Source organism: Silene latifolia, chromosome 4 (genome assembly GCF_048544455.1).
Source record: "Silene latifolia isolate original U9 population chromosome 4, ASM4854445v1, whole genome shotgun sequence".
Taxonomy (NCBI): domain Eukaryota; kingdom Viridiplantae; phylum Streptophyta; class Magnoliopsida; order Caryophyllales; family Caryophyllaceae; genus Silene; species Silene latifolia.
In genome coordinates this window covers 14,008,213-14,028,844 of record NC_133529.1, presented here as the reverse complement: position 1 = coordinate 14,028,844, position 20,632 = coordinate 14,008,213, and the positions used below count along the sequence as shown (strand labels likewise).

The 20,632-nt window shown below is 37.9% G+C and overlaps 1 protein-coding gene across 1 annotated transcript; it reads left to right on the top strand.

The window, feature by feature from the left end:
- The first annotated feature begins 18,098 nt into the window (after positions 1-18,098).
- Positions 18,099-20,552, top strand: LOC141653041 (2-methyl-6-phytyl-1,4-hydroquinone methyltransferase, chloroplastic-like). The gene is made up of 3 exons (XM_074460678.1): positions 18,099-18,846; positions 19,781-20,087; positions 20,169-20,552. Exons 1-3 carry the CDS (start codon positions 18,317-18,319, stop codon positions 20,322-20,324), a joined length of 993 nt encoding a protein of 330 aa, XP_074316779.1. The 5' UTR covers positions 18,099-18,316; the 3' UTR covers positions 20,325-20,552.
- Positions 20,553-20,632: the final 80 nt, after the last annotated feature.

The window sequence follows — 20,632 nt, the reverse complement described above, 5'->3', positions numbered from 1 at the left end:
ATCGTTCGTGAGTCTTTCGTTCATCTCTTTCGCATCAGTTTCGTCGGTAAGTCACTAGTATTGTGTCTTTTGATTAGAATTGTCTTTTAGGGTTTTGCCCTAATTATTTAATTAATTTGGGGAAATATAGATTGACATGTTTGTGATTAGAATTGTTGTGATTGTTGTTAGGTGAAGGATTCGTAGAGGAACGATTCTAGCTTTCGCTGTGTAATTGTGATTCGGATCAGTGATAAGGTAGGGTTTCCCTACTCAGTTGTCTGTTTTATTGATTTAAGATGAATTGGTTGTTGTATTGGCATGATTAGTATCGTTGTTGGAATTGTCTTTCTTGGTTGTTGGAATTGTTGTTGCTTGTCTATGTTTGCGAGGTGCGTCCTCGGCTGAGTGGAGTCATTTTCGGGAATGGTTCCACGCCCTTGATTCGCCCCATGTGGTTCCCGTCACAAAGGGGATGTGCACATTAATGGACATGGGTTATTGCTTGTTGCGATGAGCGGAGCTTTGGTGGGCAAGGCTGCGGTCCCCCACTGGTGGGCAAACCCCGCTCATCGCAACGAGCAATAATCCATGTCCATTAATGTGCGCATCCCCTTTTGTGACGGGAACCACAAGGGGTGAATTAAGGGCGTGAATCGAAGTCATTCCCGAAAATGACTCCACTCAGCCGAGGACGCACCTCGCAAACATAAACAAACAACAACAATTCCAACAACCAAGAAAGACAATTCCAATAATCATACTAATCATGCCAATATCACAAAGAATCCATCTTAAATCAATTAAATGATAAACCGAGTAGGGAAACCCTACCTTATCACTGATCCGAAACACGAGTATACAGCGGAAGTTAGAAACGTTCCTCTATGAATCCTTCACCTAACAATAATCACAACAACCTAATCACAAACATGCCAATCAACCCTTTTTCCCAAATCCAAACATTAGGGCAAAACCCTAAAGGACAACTCTAACCAAAAGATATGAAACTAGTGACTTACCGACGAACTCACGCGAAAGAGATGAACGAAAGACTCACGAACAATCAATTGCCTTGAGAGTGATTAAGAATGATTAGAGGAGTGTGGAATAATTAGGTTTTGGTAAAATGAATGTAAACTGTAAAAACACGATTTATATAACCTTTAATCATCCTTAATCAAACCGCGCAAATAAATCCCGCCAGACCGGTTACTCGGTCGAGTACCAAGAGGACTCGGCCTAGTACCCCTTACTCGGACGAGTATTACACTACTCGGCCGAGTGTTCCTGGACAGTAGCCTGACTAGAAAACACACGACACTTTACTCGGCCGAGTTAGCCCTATTCGGCCGAGTAGCCGTACCCAGAAAACCGTAGTATTACAATTGTATAAGTTGCTAGGGTTGAAAAACTAGTTGTATGGTTGTTGATTAATTTTCTTGATGATATATGACAACTTACATTTCACCAAAAAAAATACACTGATTAGCGAGCCAATCACTTGCTCGGTTAGCCTCTCCATATCAATGTTCTAGTTTGATAACCCAATTTATCCGTTCGCCGAGACGGATCAATCAGGTTATCTTCACTTCAACCAAAGACTATGAAAGTATGTTGCCAATGTTACGTTCCATTGAATGGTATAGGACATGAGTCTCATCACATCGATCGTATGAGAGGCTTGATGTTGGATTGATATAGATATTGATGGAAAAACCAATTCCAAAAACTAGCTCAACGGATAGTAGAGCCAAACTTCATATAGATCCTACAACAAGTCTCCCATACGACCGATGTGGGAATCATGTCTCATATCATTGCAATGGACCGTAACATAATGATTTTGATGTCCGAAGCTCAAATCGAGCTATCTTCACTAAAGTTAGCTCAAAGGGTAGTATAGCGAATTCCATTTAAATGGTAAGGGATATGAGTTTCACATAGGTCGTATGGGAGACTGATGTGGAATTGATATACATATTGATTGGGATACCCCATCCCAAAAGCTAATTCGAAGGTTAGTATAACCAAATTCCATATAAATCCCACATTAAGCATGCACCCCGTACGACCGATGTAGGGCTCATGTCCCTTACCGTGCAATGGAACGTAGCATATGATTCTGATGTCCCAAGCTCAAACTCTGAGAGACACCAAATCTCAAAAGTGGAATTTCAGCATATTTTAAAGAAGAGCATGTGTATCATCCACTTTCAAGGCACATGTTTTTGCGTGATGGGAGTGTGTTAAGATAAAGCACCATCGATTTAGTATCGCTAACTATCAATTCAAATTTTTGATTACGTTTTCTCAAAAATTGTATTTAGTTATTCGTTGACTCATCATATCAGATCAACCGGTTTAAAATCATCTAGTTTAATATAGACAATGCATCTCCACATATACCTATCTTATCGACAAATTACTCCAAACAATCAATCCATATGTCAAATAGGGCTTTATTAAGACAACATGCATACCAAACTATCATAATCAAGTACTCAATCAACTAAAGAATACACACCATGTTACTTAATAAACACTTTTAGGAAGATCCTTGGCATCATCTAAAATGAACAAAATGTTGTTTGTACTAGACATAATAAAGCAATGACATATAATTAGTTGAATAATGTTGAAAACACAAAGGACTCTATTTAATCAAAGAACAAGGACATATAATGTCTATCACGTGGATAAGAAGAATGGGGTGGCGAAAGCGAAAGGAGTGGGATATATAGACAGTCTTTTAGGTTTAGAGGAGCCCCGTGAGTGACCCTTATGTAAAAAGTTTCCGAACGATAAGGGCTTGAACCAATGATTTACTTTAGCCACGTGCCTTCATTTCTTGTTCAATGTTTATGCACTTCTTTTGTAATGCTTTTGTAGACATGGATCATGATTCCACTGTTCCCATGGACCAAACCACATCTATATTCTTACATTATTATGTTAGTTTTCTCCAATTCTATGGTGCTCAATCTTTTGTGGAGTATATCCATTTGAATGTAGGATCGAATTAAGAGACTTAGTTGGGACACTTACATTAGTGAAATCGATGTACTTTAAATATCAGCTTAATTTTTTGATTAAGAACTTAAGATGATTTCTTGACATGTTATCAGAATGTGCCTGAAACATTACGTGTTCAAATTTGCTCACCACTCTCATTTCTAAAGTGAAATATTAAGTATTAGATATGGTGAGACTTGCAGTTGCATCATCACTTCAAGTTCAACGGACATTCTAAAAGAGACATGTAGTTACATCCTCACTTCAAAACCAAACCACAACTATATTCTCCATTATTATGTTAGTTTTCTCCAATTCTATGGTGTTCAAATCTTTTGTGGAGTATATGGAGTGCATTTTGAATGTAAGGAACGAATTAAGGGAGTTAGCAGGGACGCTTGTATTAGTGAAATTGATGTATTCGTTAGAGTATAAAACTGATCTTGAGACTTCAACCATTTACTTAAACTTTTGGTTAAGATGGTTTCTTGACATGGTATCAAATTATGTACCTGAAAGGTTACGGGTTCAAATCTGCTCACTGTTAAGAATATTACTTGATAGATTTTCCTTGTTGTAATTATCTAGTAAATATTCTTCATATTATTGTTTTCCTAACTTAGTTAGTTTGTTCCTATTTTGTAGCTAGATTTTATTCATTGTATCTTCTAGTTATTCTAGGGTTAGCTTCCTTAACCTTGTATTCACTTATAAATATTTGTAATCATCTTCATTAATATTATCAAGCAATTATCAAATCTCACATGGTATCAGGAAAGTCGATCTAACATCCACGACTTCCTCCGCGCTACTCCCGGCCTCACGCCACAAAAACGACCTCCATCATGTCGAAAGACCTCGTCATTCACAACAAGAACGACCCTACCAACCCGCTTACCTTCCTCAACTTCACGAACTGCATCCAACTAAAGGATGCCCAAACGTATCGCCAATGGGAATTTCAAATCCGCTCCATTCTTAATGGCCTCGAACTGTTCTCGTATCTCGATGGCACACTCACACCCCCGTCCAAAACCATCACCACCGAACCCACCCCTCCTGCCACCACGTCCACCATCTCACCCAACCCAGCCTACTCCACCTGGTACCGACAAGATCAACTACTTATCGGTGCCCTAACCGGTACGTTGTCCTCGAGTGTTGCCTCCCTTATCACCGATGCCAAAACTTCTCGCGAAGCATGGCAAATCCTAGCCCGCACCTACGCTAATCCGTCTAGAGGACATATCCTTCAACTTAAGGCTCGCCTAGACTCTATTACCCATACCGACACCATCACAGACTACATCCATGCTATTAAAACTTGTTCCGACTCTCTTCGTCAACTCGGTAAACCCGTGGACCCTGAGGACATCACGGACAAAGTCCTCCGTGGCCTTGACCCCGACCTTTACAAATCCATTATTGATGCTGTCCGCGCTCGTGACTCGCCTATCACTCTCGATGACCTCCATGAGAAGCTCATTCAACATGAGCTTTCTCTCACCCACAAGAAAACCCCCACCACCACTGCCTTCCCCCCCTCTGCCAACCCCGCCTACCCTCGCTACAATAACACCAACAACAACTATCGCCACAACAACAACTACAACCAAAACAACACCAACAACAATAACTACCAACGTCAATCCTACACACCCCGCTCCTCCAACACTGACAATACCAACACCTCCCAAAAGAAACCCTATAAGGGTCGTTGTCACTACTGTGACATCGTGGGCCATGTCGCCTCCGATTGCCCTGACCTTAAACGCGACCATCCCACCATTGTCTTCCCTACCCGTAACCGTCCACCCCGTTCCCAAGCCCCACAAGCCAACACCGCCACCTACCAACCCGCCCCTTCATCGAAACCCTGGCTCGTCGACACTGGTGCTTCCCACCACATCACCAACGACCTCAATACCCTAGCCCTACACTCCCCCTATGATGGTCCCGATGATCTTGTCATTGGGGATGGGTCCTCCCTTCCAATCGCTCATATAGGTTCCTTTTCACTCTCTTCTAACTCCTCTTCTTTATCCTTCACTAATGTTTTACATGTGCCGTCTATTTCTCGTAATTTATTTTCCGTTTCGCAATTTTGCTATGACAACAATGCTGTTGCTTCTTTCTCACACGACTCTTTTGTTATTAAGGAAATCTCCACGGGGTCGATTCTCCTTCAAGGCCGTCGCACTGACGGCACCTACGAGTGGTGTCCAGTCCAACCCGCAGCCCACCCCGCCATCTCCTCCAACACTCAACACTGGCACCACAAGCTCGGCCATCCGAATGAGGCCGCTCTTAGGATTTTAAATTCGCAATTTCAATTCCGTATTTCCAATTTTTCTTCATGTCATGCGTGCTTAATTAATAAGAGCCATAAGCTCCCCTTTCATGCTTCAACATTAAAATCTACTGCTCCTCTAGAATTAATTTATTCTGATGTTTGGTGTGCTCCCATTCCGTCTCATGACTCCTACAATTATTATGTTATCTTTATTGACCACTTTACTCACTACATCTGGCTATATCCAATTAAACGAAAATCCGACACTATCACTGTCTTTACACAATTTCAAGCGATTGTCGAAAAATACTTCAATTTACCTATTAAAACCTTTTACTCTGACAATGGTGGTGAGTTCAAGAAACTCACTCCCTCCCTCCTCGATAACGGTGTCATGCACCTCACATCTCCTCCGCATACGCCCGAACATAATGGCTTTGCGGAGCGTCGTCACCGCCACATCGTTGAAACCGGCCTCTCACTTCTCAGCCACGCACACATGCCTATCACTTATTGGTCTCACGCCTTCACCACGGCTGCCTACTTAATCAATCGACTCCCCACCATCACTCTCCAAAACGACACTCCCTATCATCGTCTGTTCTCACAACATCCCAACTACAACAAACTCCGTTGCTTCGGCTGTCTATGCTTCCCCTGGCTCCGTCCTTACACCCAACACAAGCTCGATCCCCGTTCCCTTCCTTGTGTTTTCCTAGGATACTCTACCACCCAGTCCGCCTATCTTTGCCTCGACCCCACCACAAGCCGCATCTATGTCTCTCGCCATGTCCGCTTTGTGGAATCCGAATTCCCCTTCTCCAAACAGTCCACCACGAACCCAATGACCCCTGACACATGGTGCACGATGACTCTCCCTCTCATTGTTTCATCCCCTACACCAACCTCTTCCTCGAACCCACCCGCTGAAGCTCCTCCCTCACCTCCTTCCCAGCCTCCTCCCACGAACCAACCCTCCCCGACAACACCAGCTGCTGCCTCCCCCACCTCTCCCTCTCCCTCTCCTCCCCCACCCCCCCCACCACCTCCACCTCACCCTCATGCCACTCGTTTATCCCATAACATCCGCAAACCAAACCCCAAGTACACTAAAACTGCCAAAACAGCTATCGCCCAAGCCTCCCCTAGTCCTCACGTCACGCCCAACACCGTAAAACAGGCGCTCGTTGATCCTCAATGGCGAGCTGCCATGATTGCTGAACACGATGCCCTACTTAAGAATGGAACGTGGTCCTTAGTCCCCAAAGACGATACTCAAAACGTTGTTGGTTGTAAGTGGGTATTCCGAGTAAAATATAATCCGGATGGCACCCTCAAGCAACACAAGGCCCGCCTTGTGGCTAAAGGGTTTCATCAACGACCGGGGATTGACTACTCCGAAACATTTAGTCCCGTAGTCAAGCCCACAACGATTCGCCTAATTCTCTCTCTCGCAGTCAATCAAGGTTGGCCCCTCCGACAAATTGATATAAATAACGCTTTCTTGCAGGGCTCTCTTTCGGATACGGTCTTCATGGCCCAACCTCCAGGTTTCGTGGACCCTGCCAAACCCGACCACGTGTGTAAGTTAGTCAAAGCTATCTATGGTTTAAAACAAGCCCCTCGGGCTTGGTACGTTGAGTTAAAAACTTACCTGTTAACCTATGGTTTTAGAAACTCTATCTCGGACTCGTCATTGTTTATATACACTCATGGGTCGGTTCATATTTACGTTTTAGTTTATGTCGATGACATCATTATTACCGGGTCGAGTTCACCTGAGATAGACCGATTCATCACTACTATATCCTCTCGATTCTCGCTCAAGGACCTCGGCCCCCTCTCTTATTTTTTGGGTATTGAGGTGACACCCACCTTATCGGGTCTCCACCTCAATCAATCCAAATATTTATCCGACCTTTTAACGCGATACAATATGGCCGACTCCCGCCCCGTATCTACCCCAATGTCCACTGAAACGTTGCTTTGCAAACAACCCGACAAACCCATCGAGGATGAGTCCAACTATAGAGCTATTGTTGGTAGTTTACAATACTTGTCTTTAACAAGGCCCGACATTGCGTATCCTACCAACCGTCTAGCTCAGTTCATCACTCATCCCACCTCCGACCATTGGACGGCCCTCAAACGTTTACTCCGATATCTAAATGGTACTTTGCATCACGGTATCCAACTCCACCGAGCCACTCCGTTGTGTCTTCATGCTTATTGTGATGCGGACCTTGGCGGTGACAATGTCGACTATGTTTCCACATCCGGGTTCATCGTCTATTTGGGTCGCAATCCGATCTCATGGTCATCCAAGAAACAACGAGCTCTCTCCCGGTCCTCCACCGAAGCTGAGTTTAGGGCCGTCGCCGATACGACAGCCGAGGTGCTATGGCTTCGCAACCTCCTCTTAGAACTTGGCATCAACGTCTCCACTGCCCCTGCCATTTACTCGGATAATCTTGGTGCCACGTCCTACTCCGCTAACCCTATCTTCCACTCTCGTATGAAGCATCTTGCCCTATCTTTTCATTTTGTCCGTGAACAGGTCCAGCTCGGTACCATTCGCGTTCGTCACATATCGGGCAATGATCAGCTCGCTGACGTGCTTACGAAGCCCCTTCCTAAAGCACGGTTCCGTGTACTTGCTTCCAAGATTGGCCTATCTCTTCGACCGTCCATCTTGAGGGAGCCTGTTAAGAATATTACTTGATAGATTTTCCTTGTTGTAATTATCTAGTAAATATTCTTCATATTATTGTTTTCCTAACTTAGTTAGTTTGTTCCTATTTTGTAGCTAGATTTTATTCATTGTATCTTCTAGTTATTCTAGGGTTAGCTTCCTTAACCTTGTATTCACTTATAAATATTTGTAATCATCTTCATTAATATTATCAAGCAATTATCAAATCTCACACTCACTACCCCCATTTGTAAAGTGGAATATTAAGTACCACCAGATATGGTGAGACCTGCAGTTGCATCTTCACTTCAAGTCCAACGGGCATTCGTGTGAGAGGCGTGTTAGAGTATAAAACCAATCTTGAGACTCCAACCATGTTTCAATTTAAGTTTTTAGTTGAGATGGTTTCTTGACAGTATTTGAGAATTGTTTACTCCTGTCTTCAAAACATGGTTTTGTATGGTTTGTGTTGATTTAACAATAGTTAACGTTGTTCTAAATAACTTAAACGTAAACAAATTCTCCTGATTGTAACCTCATTTTGCCTCCTGAGATGCGATCACTCAAGTATGCCTGCATGGTTGTATACTTATTTACGTAGCATAAAGACTTACTCGTATGTAAGATTGACTTACGCAGATTGTGTAAAATTATTCTAGATAGTAAAGGTATTAGGTATCCCTTTTTAATTGTCATTTTGATATCTTAAGTGAATATGTTTCATTACGGTAACCATTTTATCATTGTGATTAGTTTGAAGTATTAGTTATTCTTTTACTCGTATTTGACAAGTTATTCATTGTCATACGTAGCCCTTTTAGGTTTTAGCTTTAATTTCTTGTGATTCAGTCACTCATTCGATGAGGTTACGGGTTCCAATTTCCGTTTAATCTCTCCATATATTGTACTGGCATACTGTAAAACGATTTTATATAATAACAGTTGTAAACTTGCAACAATATCAAGTTATAACCAACGAACCACCTTAGGTAGTTGAATATGTCAAGATACAAGTCATACAACCTCCATAATTAGCATCAAATTTATTACTATAATAATTATAATTTGAGTTATGGTTTAGGCTCACCTATGATAGCTATGAATAACTGATGCATTCCTTAATCACCACAAAAATTTTGACAAAAATGTTAGTCTTAAATAGACACAAGTGAATATGGAAATGGTGCATCAATTATATATAGATATATGATTTTTAGTTCCTCCATTTATGTATACTAGACTATTGTAGTTAGACCGCCTAGAAGACTACTCTATCTCTTTTCTTTCTTCCTCTCTTTTCTGTGTAGACTATAGACAGACATTCATTATTTGCCTAACAGAAACTCATTATTCCTCTTGCTCGGTATATATTTATCTTTGAGTACAATTTTACGTTAGACGGAGTAAAGTCCTGTTCTTTTTAACTGAAAAGAGTTGATTGAATTTAATGGAAGTTAAACTGAACTGAATTTAATGGAGCTTAATCGAACTTAATTGAATTGGAGTAAGAGTTAGACCTTGTTCTTTTTTACTGATAAGAGTTTAATAGCGCTGAGTTGAATTGAATGGAGCTGAATTAAGATTTGATTTGTGAGAAGATGAGCTAATTAAATTGAGATGAACGGAATTGAATGAAGTTGAACTGAGTTAAATAGAACCAAACTGAACTGAAATGAGCTGAAATTAAGCCAGAAAGAACAGAGCCTTAATTTGTGAAAAACTGAGCTGAATTGAATTGAACTTAATGAAGCTGAACTAAGGCCATATTTTTCTGGACTTAATTTTAGCTCATTTCAATTCAGTTCAATTCTATTCAATGGCGGAGCCAGAAATGTAAGACAGCGGAGGCGAAAATTTTCAGTGGGGGTGAAACGGTAATATTATAAGGGGGCCTAAAAAAAAATCGCAAATTTTAACTAAAAATTTCGAAATTTTCAAACGCCAGCGAGGACGACCGCCCCTGCTAGCCCCTCCCTGGCTCCACCACTGATTCTATTCGGTCCAGTTCATTTCAGCTCCAATTAATTTAGTCCAGCTTAGCTTATCTCTTCACAAATTTACTCTTATTTCATTTCACTTTATTTCACTTCAGCTAAGCTTTTTTTCATCTAAAAGAATAGGGCCTAAGTACAGCTAAACTAAACTGATATAAACTAAAATTAAGTCCAAATAGGGCCTAATAATTGTCAAACAGTTAATTTCTTTTAAAACGACAATATTCGTTTAAGATTGAAAACGATCAAATATATATACTCCGCTTATATGTTAATCCTTAAGACATCCTTCTTTTGTCTTAGCTATCATATTTGATTCATTTTAATTTAAGATTAATAGTGTCGTCTTAAATAAGATTTTGTGGATGACAAATATAGAAACTAGGAAAAAATCAACAATTTCAACTATAATATTCAATTTTTTCATTGTTTAGTAGGTACGATGACCCCGCCTAACTCCACCACAACAATTAGTGGATAATTCTTATATTAATTAAACACTCATATATTAGTATCTATAACTACAAAGTAGCCTAAATGATCACAAAAGTGGTCTCCAATTTTTCCTTGAAAAAGTAAAAACAAAAAACGTGGAAAGCGAGTTTAGAGTGATTAATAAGGTATTCACCAATGAGGGCAGACCGATAGACCGTATGATTGTGTTTTACTGAGGCATTGCCGTGATGCGCAGTTTGATTTATGAACCTCATGCAAAATATGTACTGTTATCAACTACTCAATTTAGAAGCTCCTCCCTTGGATACCCACTTTGAAATTCGACAAATGGACCATGTACTTTTGTATGGACGTACGGAGTACATTATAATCTTGTAGTCTTGTATACACTTACACTAGCCACTAGGACCGGTCAAACATAAGGGCTAATCTGATCCGGTCGTTTTTATCTCGGCCCGGTTTTAGGTCCCTTAAGCTAAGCTCGACTTACCCCAAACTGGACCCACCCTAGCTAGCCCTGCCATAAACCCGCCTCTCGGTCACCATTTTCCCGGCCCACATGCAGCTCAGGCCAAAGCCACCTCATATCTCGGGTCGGTTTTGGGTCCCCCAGGCCAAGCCGGCTCGCCCTCAACCCAGCCCGGCCCGTTCGTTTGACCAGTCCTAGTATACAACACGAGTGCGACTCCACGAAGTGTACCATCAAACTAACGATTTTCTCATTTTAACTGCATATTGGGATTTATGTAACTTAGCAATTACCTCTTCTTTGTTTTCTAATTATTCTAGGTAGTAGTCTCTTATTAAGTGTGAAATAAATATATATCAACCCTTATATTAGTCTAGATTCGCCCATGTCGAGAAGGCTGCATACGTTGTGGTGGTTGCGGGATAATTTGTTAGCACAATCTTAAGAGAGTCTATTTGTGATGTTCTTTTCGGGGAGGAAGCTTTAGTTTATTCTAAGCTCAAAATGGTTGGTGTTCTGCTATCTTTGAAGATCAAAGGAGTTTGTTTGAATCTTGGTTGGCCTGCAGGTCTCAAAACCATTTCTCCTTCATCTTGTTGGTGAGTTATTTCTAGGTTGAACTCTATTTGGAGTAGATTGGAGTAGATTGGGGTAGAATTGGATAGTACTTTCAGCTCTTATTAAGTGTGTATACATCGGTTTACTGTTGTACTATAATTATCTCTAGAATAGTGAATTTGCTACTCTTTCAGGGTAGACGTAACTAGTTATTTTGTTGGTGAACCACCTAAATATCTAGAATAGTGAATTTGCGACATTTATATTGTACTCCGGCCAAGTACAAACAAATAAAAATGATTTCTGAAAATAAATGCAAAATGTCATGATTATTCTTACATAGCTGGCCTAGTAGAAGAGATCGACCTCTAAGAAGAGTTAAAAGTGAGGACAAACTTGATGGTAGAAATAGTTGGTAAATGGTCTTAACAATTTTAGGCTGTCATTTTGCTTGTAAATTTGCCTTTTTCACATGCAATTTAATTTAGGTTGATACGGAGTATATGCTTTTTGTACTCCGTATGGTTTATTATTGAATGAGGATTTATAGATATGACACTTCTTTTAAATGAAACAAGGTACTTGTACAATCAACTTGATGATCCGTATCTAGGCCTCTAGGAGTCTAGGGTATCAACTTGAGGACGGAATTATTGAATGAGGATTTTTAGATCCGTCAATTCTTGTTTAAAATCGATATATCCGTCTTAAATAATAAAATGAGTTAAATAGATGAATAAGACCAGAAGCTTAATGTATAGGAAATGACAAATTCTTATGTTATCCATTTAATTATGATCATTTTTACACTTTAAATAAATATGACCGTTTTAAGAAAGATCAGCTGTTTTAAAATAGGGATATTCTACGCTGTATCCTCGAGTTTTTCGGTTTTCTATATTGTACCCCTATATTTTTGAATTTCTATGGTATATCCCTAAACTCTATACATTAGTCTATACAATAACCTTATTCGTTGTCTTTGTTAGCTTAATTTCTAAAATGATCGATTAAATCGTCTATTTATCATTCCAATTACTCGATACCTATTCATTTACTTATTAGTTCTCCGAATTACCATTAACCCACCAAATAGTATACGAATTTAACTTAAATTCATCAAATCGCCATTATCATTTCATGCTTAATAACGGAGATTTTTAATAGTAGTTTGTGCTTGTTAAAAGTGATTTGTGATAGTTCTCATATAGGATTCTGATACAACATTAATGGGTCAATATAAAAGTCATATTGCGGTTGTTTTATAGTGATAAAATTAATGGAGATTTGAAGGAGGTTATGATGGAGAATAAGTAAGAAGTTTAAGGATACACTTTAGAATTTCAAAAATATAGGGATACAACATAGAAAACCAAAAAAACACAAGGGTACATTGTAGAATATCACAGATATATTTTTAGGTAATACTACTTGCATGAATTGCATTACCAATGAGCAAGTACAACATATAAAGGGTATGAAGTGTGAAGATAGAGCAACAAATGAATATTTATTGAGGGAATCAAATAGCAAATTGTGTGAAGATACACATTTATAATACAAGGATACGTATAAACACCTTCTATTTATGAAGATGAATCAATGATTGAGGGAAATGCTTTTTGGAAGTGATCAATAATCTAGCCGTATTATTTGCGCTTATTGATTTTTGATAATAGTGATGTTAGAGATACTTTCTTTGTTGTTAATAAAAATATTATTTACAAAAAATAAAAATAAAAAGTGATAAATAATTATGACGAACGGAATACCATTTTCGTAGATATGAACCGTTAGCAAAGTAGTTAATTATGACCCTATTCTTTCGAGATAAATGAAGCTGAACTTAACTGAATTGAGCAGAAGTGAGCGAAACCAATCGAACTGAGTGAGCTGAAGCGATGTGAAATTTGCTGAGATAAATAGAGCTAAAATAAGTTGAGCTGAACTAAATTGATGTGAGTTGGATGAGAGATGAAATTAAATCGAAAAGAACATAACCTAAATTACATTATTGATTTTTCAATACTTAATATCATGCAATCTAATTAAATTATAAAGTCAACTACCAACATTTACATAAACCACTAAAAATAGTATGAATGAGAATGAAGTTTTACCAAGATGATCAACCAAACTAGGAACTTGGACCATCAACTTACCAATTTATTATCAAGTTGGAATATTTTTGTATTAATTTTTTTTAATGGCACTTGAAGTTAAAAATAAAATATATAAAAAAAAAACTAAAAAAAAAGTATTAGATCATCTATAGTACATTACACCACTCCCAACAACCTACTCAATTTTATACGTATAAAATTATTAATAAAATACATAATAGTTGCTTGATGAGGAATGAGGAGTATAAATACGGAGTAACAGAAAAGAATACTCGAATTTTATATTTTATAGTGTTGTTGCATGTATTTTTTTAATAAGTGGAGTAATATTCAGTTTGCTTACATCTTACAAATTGTCAGAAAGTATGAAATAAAAAAATACTCCATAACTACCAATTATCTGATAGGTCTTCCTATAAATTTATCAGAACCGTTTCATATAAGAATTGAGTAGTAAATATAAATACAGAGTAATGAGTAGAAGAAAAGATTTATTTTTCCACAAATTCTTGTTTAAGGGCAATTGACCCTATTTTTTTGGATTTAATTTCAGATCATTTCAGTTCAGTTCAGCTTTATTCAGTTCAATTCAGACAGTTTCAGTCCAAAAGAATATGGCCTATATGGCTATATATGTTTTAAACTTCAACGAGTCAAGTAATTAGAATAAAACAAAAGTAAAATATATCGGGGGAAAATAACATGTACAAGTAAAAAAAAAAAATTAATCGTTTTAATATTATGATAAATAAATCCGTTTAACCAAACTCTTGGGAGTACTATTGTTAGTTGCAATGAAATTGGTGTGTATTTCCTTTATAGAGTGGAGTAATATTGTGTCAAACTGTGGTGCAGTTTGCTTACAACTTACAAATTGTCAGAAAATACTAATAATTTGAGTTTTTTCTGCCAACTCGCTCAAGTGCAAAGTACTTCATTTATTAATTTTAAACTTAGTGTATGACCACAAAACAAGACTTGTTTAATGCGCATGCAAATGTACGTAATTTCGTACTAATTTAATTAGTGATCATTGATTGATAATATTATGAAATCATAATACTCCGTAGGAAACTACACGAATGATTAGTTAGAAACGAAAATGAGGGTTCCTAAGCTTTTGGATGAAATGGTATGAAAAGCTATTATTATGCAATAGCGAATACAGAAAAAATTCTTTCCGGGGTCCGGATTAATATTTAAAATCTATATACACATAAAAAAGTTAAAATTTTTCTTTTTAGCCTGAAAATTAGAGAAAATACGCAAAAAAAAATTATGTTTCCGGTGTCCGCGCACCCCAGAAGGGCCTTAGTAGATCCGCCACTGTTATTATGTAAGCTGCTACACGTAAATATTCGCTATTAACAAATTCAATTAGTCTTGCTGAAGACGGCTCGGAGCAAGTGACGGATAATGTCACTCACAAAACGGATAGAGGGGATAAGTTGGGCATCTCCATGTGCTTCCCTCTCTCCTCTATTTGGGTCATTTGTGAGGGAAAATGGTATCCGTCACTCCAAAGTGACGGATACGTGCCGTCACAAATTAGATTTTGTGTAACAAATTAAAGAGGAACGAAGAAGGTTACTACTTTATGTATTGATCAAAGATGAAAATATTCTTACATTTATAAAATGAGATTTGAGATTTTTTTTTTTCGTTTATTACATAGCCCAGTTCTTTTAATCAATTTAATATGGTAGGCTAATAAACGTGACCAATAAATAAATAAATACATTCGTATCAGACAATAAATAAATACATTCGTATCAAATGAGATTTTTTTCGTTTATTGTCTGATACGAATGTATTTATTTATTTATTGGTCACGTTTATTACTTGAGAAATTGTTTACTCTTTGATCATAAGCCTAATGCAGCCTCTTCTTGGCAATGACGTAAACTAATGAGTCTTCGGACTCTATTTAGAAAAGGACTGAGATGGCAGGTAGGTAATGGTAGCAACATTAAGTTTTGGTCTGATAATTGGGTTTTTTCACACCCACTTACAAGTAGTATGGTTGATGATGATAGTAACCGTGATCTTAATCTTTTGGTTAAAGATTTCATAACCTCAGACAAGCAATGGGATGTTTGTAAATTATCCAGTTTAGTGAATAATGATATTGTTAATCAGATTACCAACATTCCTGTGCCACATAATGATATTCCAGATACCCTCGTTTGGGGTTGTCCGTAGATGGAAATTTCTCTACCAAAACAAAGAACTTGGTTAGCGCAAGGTTTGTTCGATCAAGCTCTTGACAAATGTGAATTTCAATGGATTTGGAAATTGAATATTCCTCCTAAATTGAAATTTTTTCTTTGGAAAGCTTTGTGTTGACGCCTTCCAACAAAAAGTAGACTTCTCAAGAGTCATATTGATGTCCCACCTCATTGCGTTACGTGCAACAATCCTATTGAAAACAAAGATCATTTCTTTTACGAATGTCCCTTGATTGGGTCCTCATCCAAGACCGGACATTATTAGTTTCAACGAGTTTTTGTCAAATTATGGTACTATTACAAGTCAAAGTTTTCTAACGAAACTTAATTATCTCAAGGATTTAATTCCAAAAGATGACTTTATAAAGATTATTTTTATTTGGTGGAATGCATGGTTCCATAGAAATGATATCATCTTTAATAATGTTAATTTATGTATCAACAAACTTATTACTTTATGTATTAATAGCACTAAGACATGGAATGTGACTAGATTTAAGGATCTCAACAATCCCGAGGTAGAAGAGTCAGCTAGAAACAATTCTAGTAAGGAAGAGATTTGGTGGGAAAAACCTACAAACGGTTTTCTAAAGCTAAATTTTGACGGATCGAGAATAGAAGGTAATAAAGCTGCTTTAGGATATTCTATAAGAGATCACAATGGTAAAGTCGTTTTGTTGGGAGCAAAAATGTGCGGATCCAACAAAGATCCTTGTTGCGGAAGCACTTGCTTTAAAAGAAGGTATTTTAGCAGCTAAATACTTAGGAATCTCAAAGTTAATTGTGGAGGGTGATAACTTATGTGTTATTAACTCGATTCGAGGTACTTGGCAAATTCCGTGGGAAATTTCTAGTATTATCAAGGATGTGAAATTAGACCTTCATTTTTTCGATGAAGTGATAATTAAACATTGCTTTCGTGAAGCCAACAAGGTTCGACTTCATGGCTTCGTTGGACATTCATGTCCAACTCTTTCGAGTGGTTTGATAGCGGTGGCTTCAACTTACCTCCCTCATTCGAAAGGATGAGATAGGTTGGTCCTACCCTAGAGGATCAACCTAGTTTTCTTACCTAATTAAAAAAAAAAAAAAAAAAAAAAAAAAAAAAAAAAAAATATCGACAACTTAATTAATCTTATTTTGGAGTCAAAATTAATTCAAGAGCAGAAGAATGAGAAGCTTCATTTTAGCTCTTGCAAATGGACTGAGCTACTGTTTACAAATAAAAGGATCAGCCCAAAAAGCCCAATAGAACCCAAACTCTATAAATGGGCCTTACAGAGCATAAAGTGTAAGTACAACCAAGTGACCCACGGGCCTAGGTTAGTGATAAATTCGACCAACGATCCATTGTACGGATGTCAATTTTACCAGCACCCGATCAAAAATTGATTCACCCGATTCTAAAAGATGGGTGGAAATCCGACTTAAATGGATGATGGATGAAATAGATGACGGATGAATGATGGGTTGGATGAAGAAATTTAACCAGTCATCTATCCTCCACCCGGTTTATTATTTTTTTTTAAAAAAAATAATATATATACTGCATTGTTAAGATATAATCAAAATATATATTTTTTTGGAGAATAAAAAGTCGTTCTTTGGCTTTAAACATATATATTTGCAATCGCCTCTTATCACTCGATTCACCCGTTTCATTCATGGATGATGGATGGATGACGAATGATAAGTTTAACAGATGACATATGAGATTTTATAGAAGCGGATGGATGATGAATGAGGCTTCACCCGACCCAGACCGATCCATTGCCATCCCTAGGTCCAATATATAAATTGTTGCAATATAACCCACATATATAACTATCCTCCATTAACTGAAAAATAGAAATTGTATCACTTTCTAAATCCAATCCTATTCATTGTCGACGAATTACTTCAAATCCTCGACAAATTAACAAGATGGTTATGCATTATGCCTAGCTATTTTCACTCACCCTCAAATCAAATATTTTAGGGAAAATGTTATGGCGCCTTTGAGGGTATCAAGCCTTGGTACCACCCTTTCAGATGTAACATGTAGAACTCGTTAAAATAATAAACCTTACAAAGGGCATATGAAAGTGTGGTACTGAATGTTCGTACCAAAAAAAAAAGTGTGGTACTGAATGTCAGTTCCACCTAGTAACACTTTTATCATCAGACATATTATAAGCCTATTAATAGAATCCGGTGCATTAGTGCTGATATAATTATATCCATATTATAGGCCCATTGAAAGTGATAGAAAGGCTTATTTGTATCATTCTAGTCCACAGAGACTTTCCAAGGTGCATGATTTACTCTCAACTCTTTCTAGACAACTCTAGTGAGCTCTCCCTCCTTGTTTTCTTATGTTGCATGAACTTTTCTTCTATACACACATTAAAAACCAACATCTTTCCCATAATCAAATCACTATTATCAAACCAAAACTACCATTTGGGCACTCTCAATTTCCTCAAATTTGTTCATTTTCTTATTTGGGTATCTCTAATTACTTAAATTAATGGCTTGTTCAATGCTAAATGGAACCGATAAACTCGTAAATGGATTAGGGTTCCAACAAATCCCTAAATTGAAAATAACCACACCAATTAGTAGTACAAGCAACAAGAGATACAAAACCCTAATCACAAAATGTAGCAATGTGTCAATATCAAGGCAAGTTACACAACCAAGGTTTATACAACACAAAAAAGAAGCATTTTGGTTTTATAAGTTTTTATCAATAGTGTATGATAAGTTAATAAACCCATTACATTGGAATGAAGAAATGAGAGACGAGGCGCTAGAAAATGCTGATTTATATGATAGGAGAATGATAGTGGTTGATGTTGGTGGTGGAACTGGTTTTACTACTTTAGGTATTGTTAAACATGTTGATGCTAAGAATGTTACCATTTTAGATCAGTCACCGCATCAGCTCGCCAAGGCGAAAAGTAAGGAGCCTTTGAAAGAGTGTAGGATTATTGAAGGTGATGCTGAGGATCTTCCATTTCCTACTGATTATGCTGATAGATATGTTTCTGCTGGAAGGTATTGCTTTTTTGCCTTTTTCAATCATGTTTTTGTAGTTGTGATTATGTTCAGTGGCGGAGCCGGAATTCAAGTTTAGGGGGACGAAAATTTTTAGGGGGGTGAAATGGTAATAACATAAGGTACACTAGAAAAATTTTCGAAAAACTAAATTCCGAAAATTTCATACGTCAGGGGTCCCCCTAGCTCCACCACTGATTATGTTAGTATCTGATGACACGGGTACATGTCTAAGTGTCTCAGTCGACCATCTTATGTGAAAATCTCATGTTTTTTTATTCAAATGAAGAATTCTGGTGTCGAGTAATACGAACTATGAAGGGTAACCGGGGCGGCCAATGTATATGGGAGGCCATGTTCCAATTGTCAAAGTTGAGGCTTGATGGTCCAATATATGATTGAGAAACAAAGTAATCCAATTATAAGTTTTTTATTTATTTATTTTTATTTAAATCTAACTATAACTATTGCGTGGAGGTGGTTTGGGTTTGTGCTTGGTAAACGTATAACTCATTTTGAGTTGGGTTTTGTGAGAATAACGGCCTTAGGAAAACTTGTTTAAGTTTTTCCTCGAAAACTCTCTTTCAAATGAAGTTCCAATTTTGAGACCCTGTGAGTTGGTAGGCCCCGGTTCTGAGAACCTAATCGAACGCCCTATGTGCCGCCTCTAAAGAGTTGAATTGGGTTGTGATATAATGTACTTCCTAAAATTTATCAGGTTTGAGTTAATTATTGAAGTTAACAGATGTTAGACTACCAAAGTCAAATGGGGACAATATAAAAAGGGTGACGTATTAATGTATTATATTTGGAATGGTCAAAACATCTTTTTCTTCTAGATATATACACAAATTGTTGTATGAGGTAGCCTTGAGCTAATGATGTGATCATGAGGTAACTTATATGATTTGTATTGATGCTTGATTGTGATCAGTATTGAATATTGGCCTGACCCTCAAAGAGGCATAAAGGAAGCATACAGGGTACTCAAACTAGGAGGCAAAGCTTGCTTGATCGGTCCGGTCTACCCGACATTTTGGCTATCTCGCTTCTTTGCAGACGTATGGATGCTTTTCCCGAAAGAAGAAGAATATATCGAATGGTTTGAGAAGGCGGGATTTAAGGACGTCCAAATAAAAAGGATCGGACCTAAGTGGTATAGAGGGGTTCGTCGTCATGGGCTTATTATGGGTTGCTCTGTAACCGGTGTTAAACCCGCCTCAGGGGATTCTCCATTGCAGGTAATTTAACATCTCTTTCTCTTCTGGCCTGTTAATACGATTAGTTTGTTCTGAACTTATGAACCGGTTTATGTGATGCAGCTCGGGCCCAAGGTCGAGGATGTGAAGGAACCGGTGAATCCAATCGTGTTCATATACCGGTTTCTGCTTGGGGTGTTGGCTTCGACGTACTTTGTAATCTTGCCAATTTACATGTGGATCAAAGACAAAATCGTCCCCAAAGGTTTACCCTTGTAATACGGGTCAGTATTTCAAGAAGAAACCGAGTCGGATGTGCGAAGATCTGTAGTTAATTAGTAATAAGTCTTTGCAAAGCGAAAACTAGATTTGCTGGCAATTTATAAGAGTTTTTCGCGGTGTATAGACGCAGATCTATAGATAGATCTCTCAATTGTATTGAAAACACTACTATGCCCCTGTCAACAGGATTTGCTGGCAATTTATAAAAAAGAGTTTCACGGTGTATAGACGCAGATCCGGGGAAGTAACAAATAAGCCCCAAAGATTTGGACTTATGTGTAAATTGCCCCCCATAACTTTCCATG

What these genes read in the sequence shown, in the direction of transcription:
- LOC141653041 (XM_074460678.1), top strand. Translation starts at nt 18,317, where the DNA reads ATGGCTTGTTCAATGCTAAATGGAACCGATAAACTCGTAAATGGATTA. An exon ending in AGATATGTTTCTGCTGGAAG is followed by an intron (nt 18,847 to 19,780) that starts GTATTGCTTTTT and finishes GATTGTGATCAG; the next exon opens with TATTGAATATTGGCCTGACC. An exon ending in CAGGGGATTCTCCATTGCAG is followed by an intron (nt 20,088 to 20,168) that starts GTAATTTAACAT and finishes TATGTGATGCAG; the next exon opens with CTCGGGCCCAAGGTCGAGGA.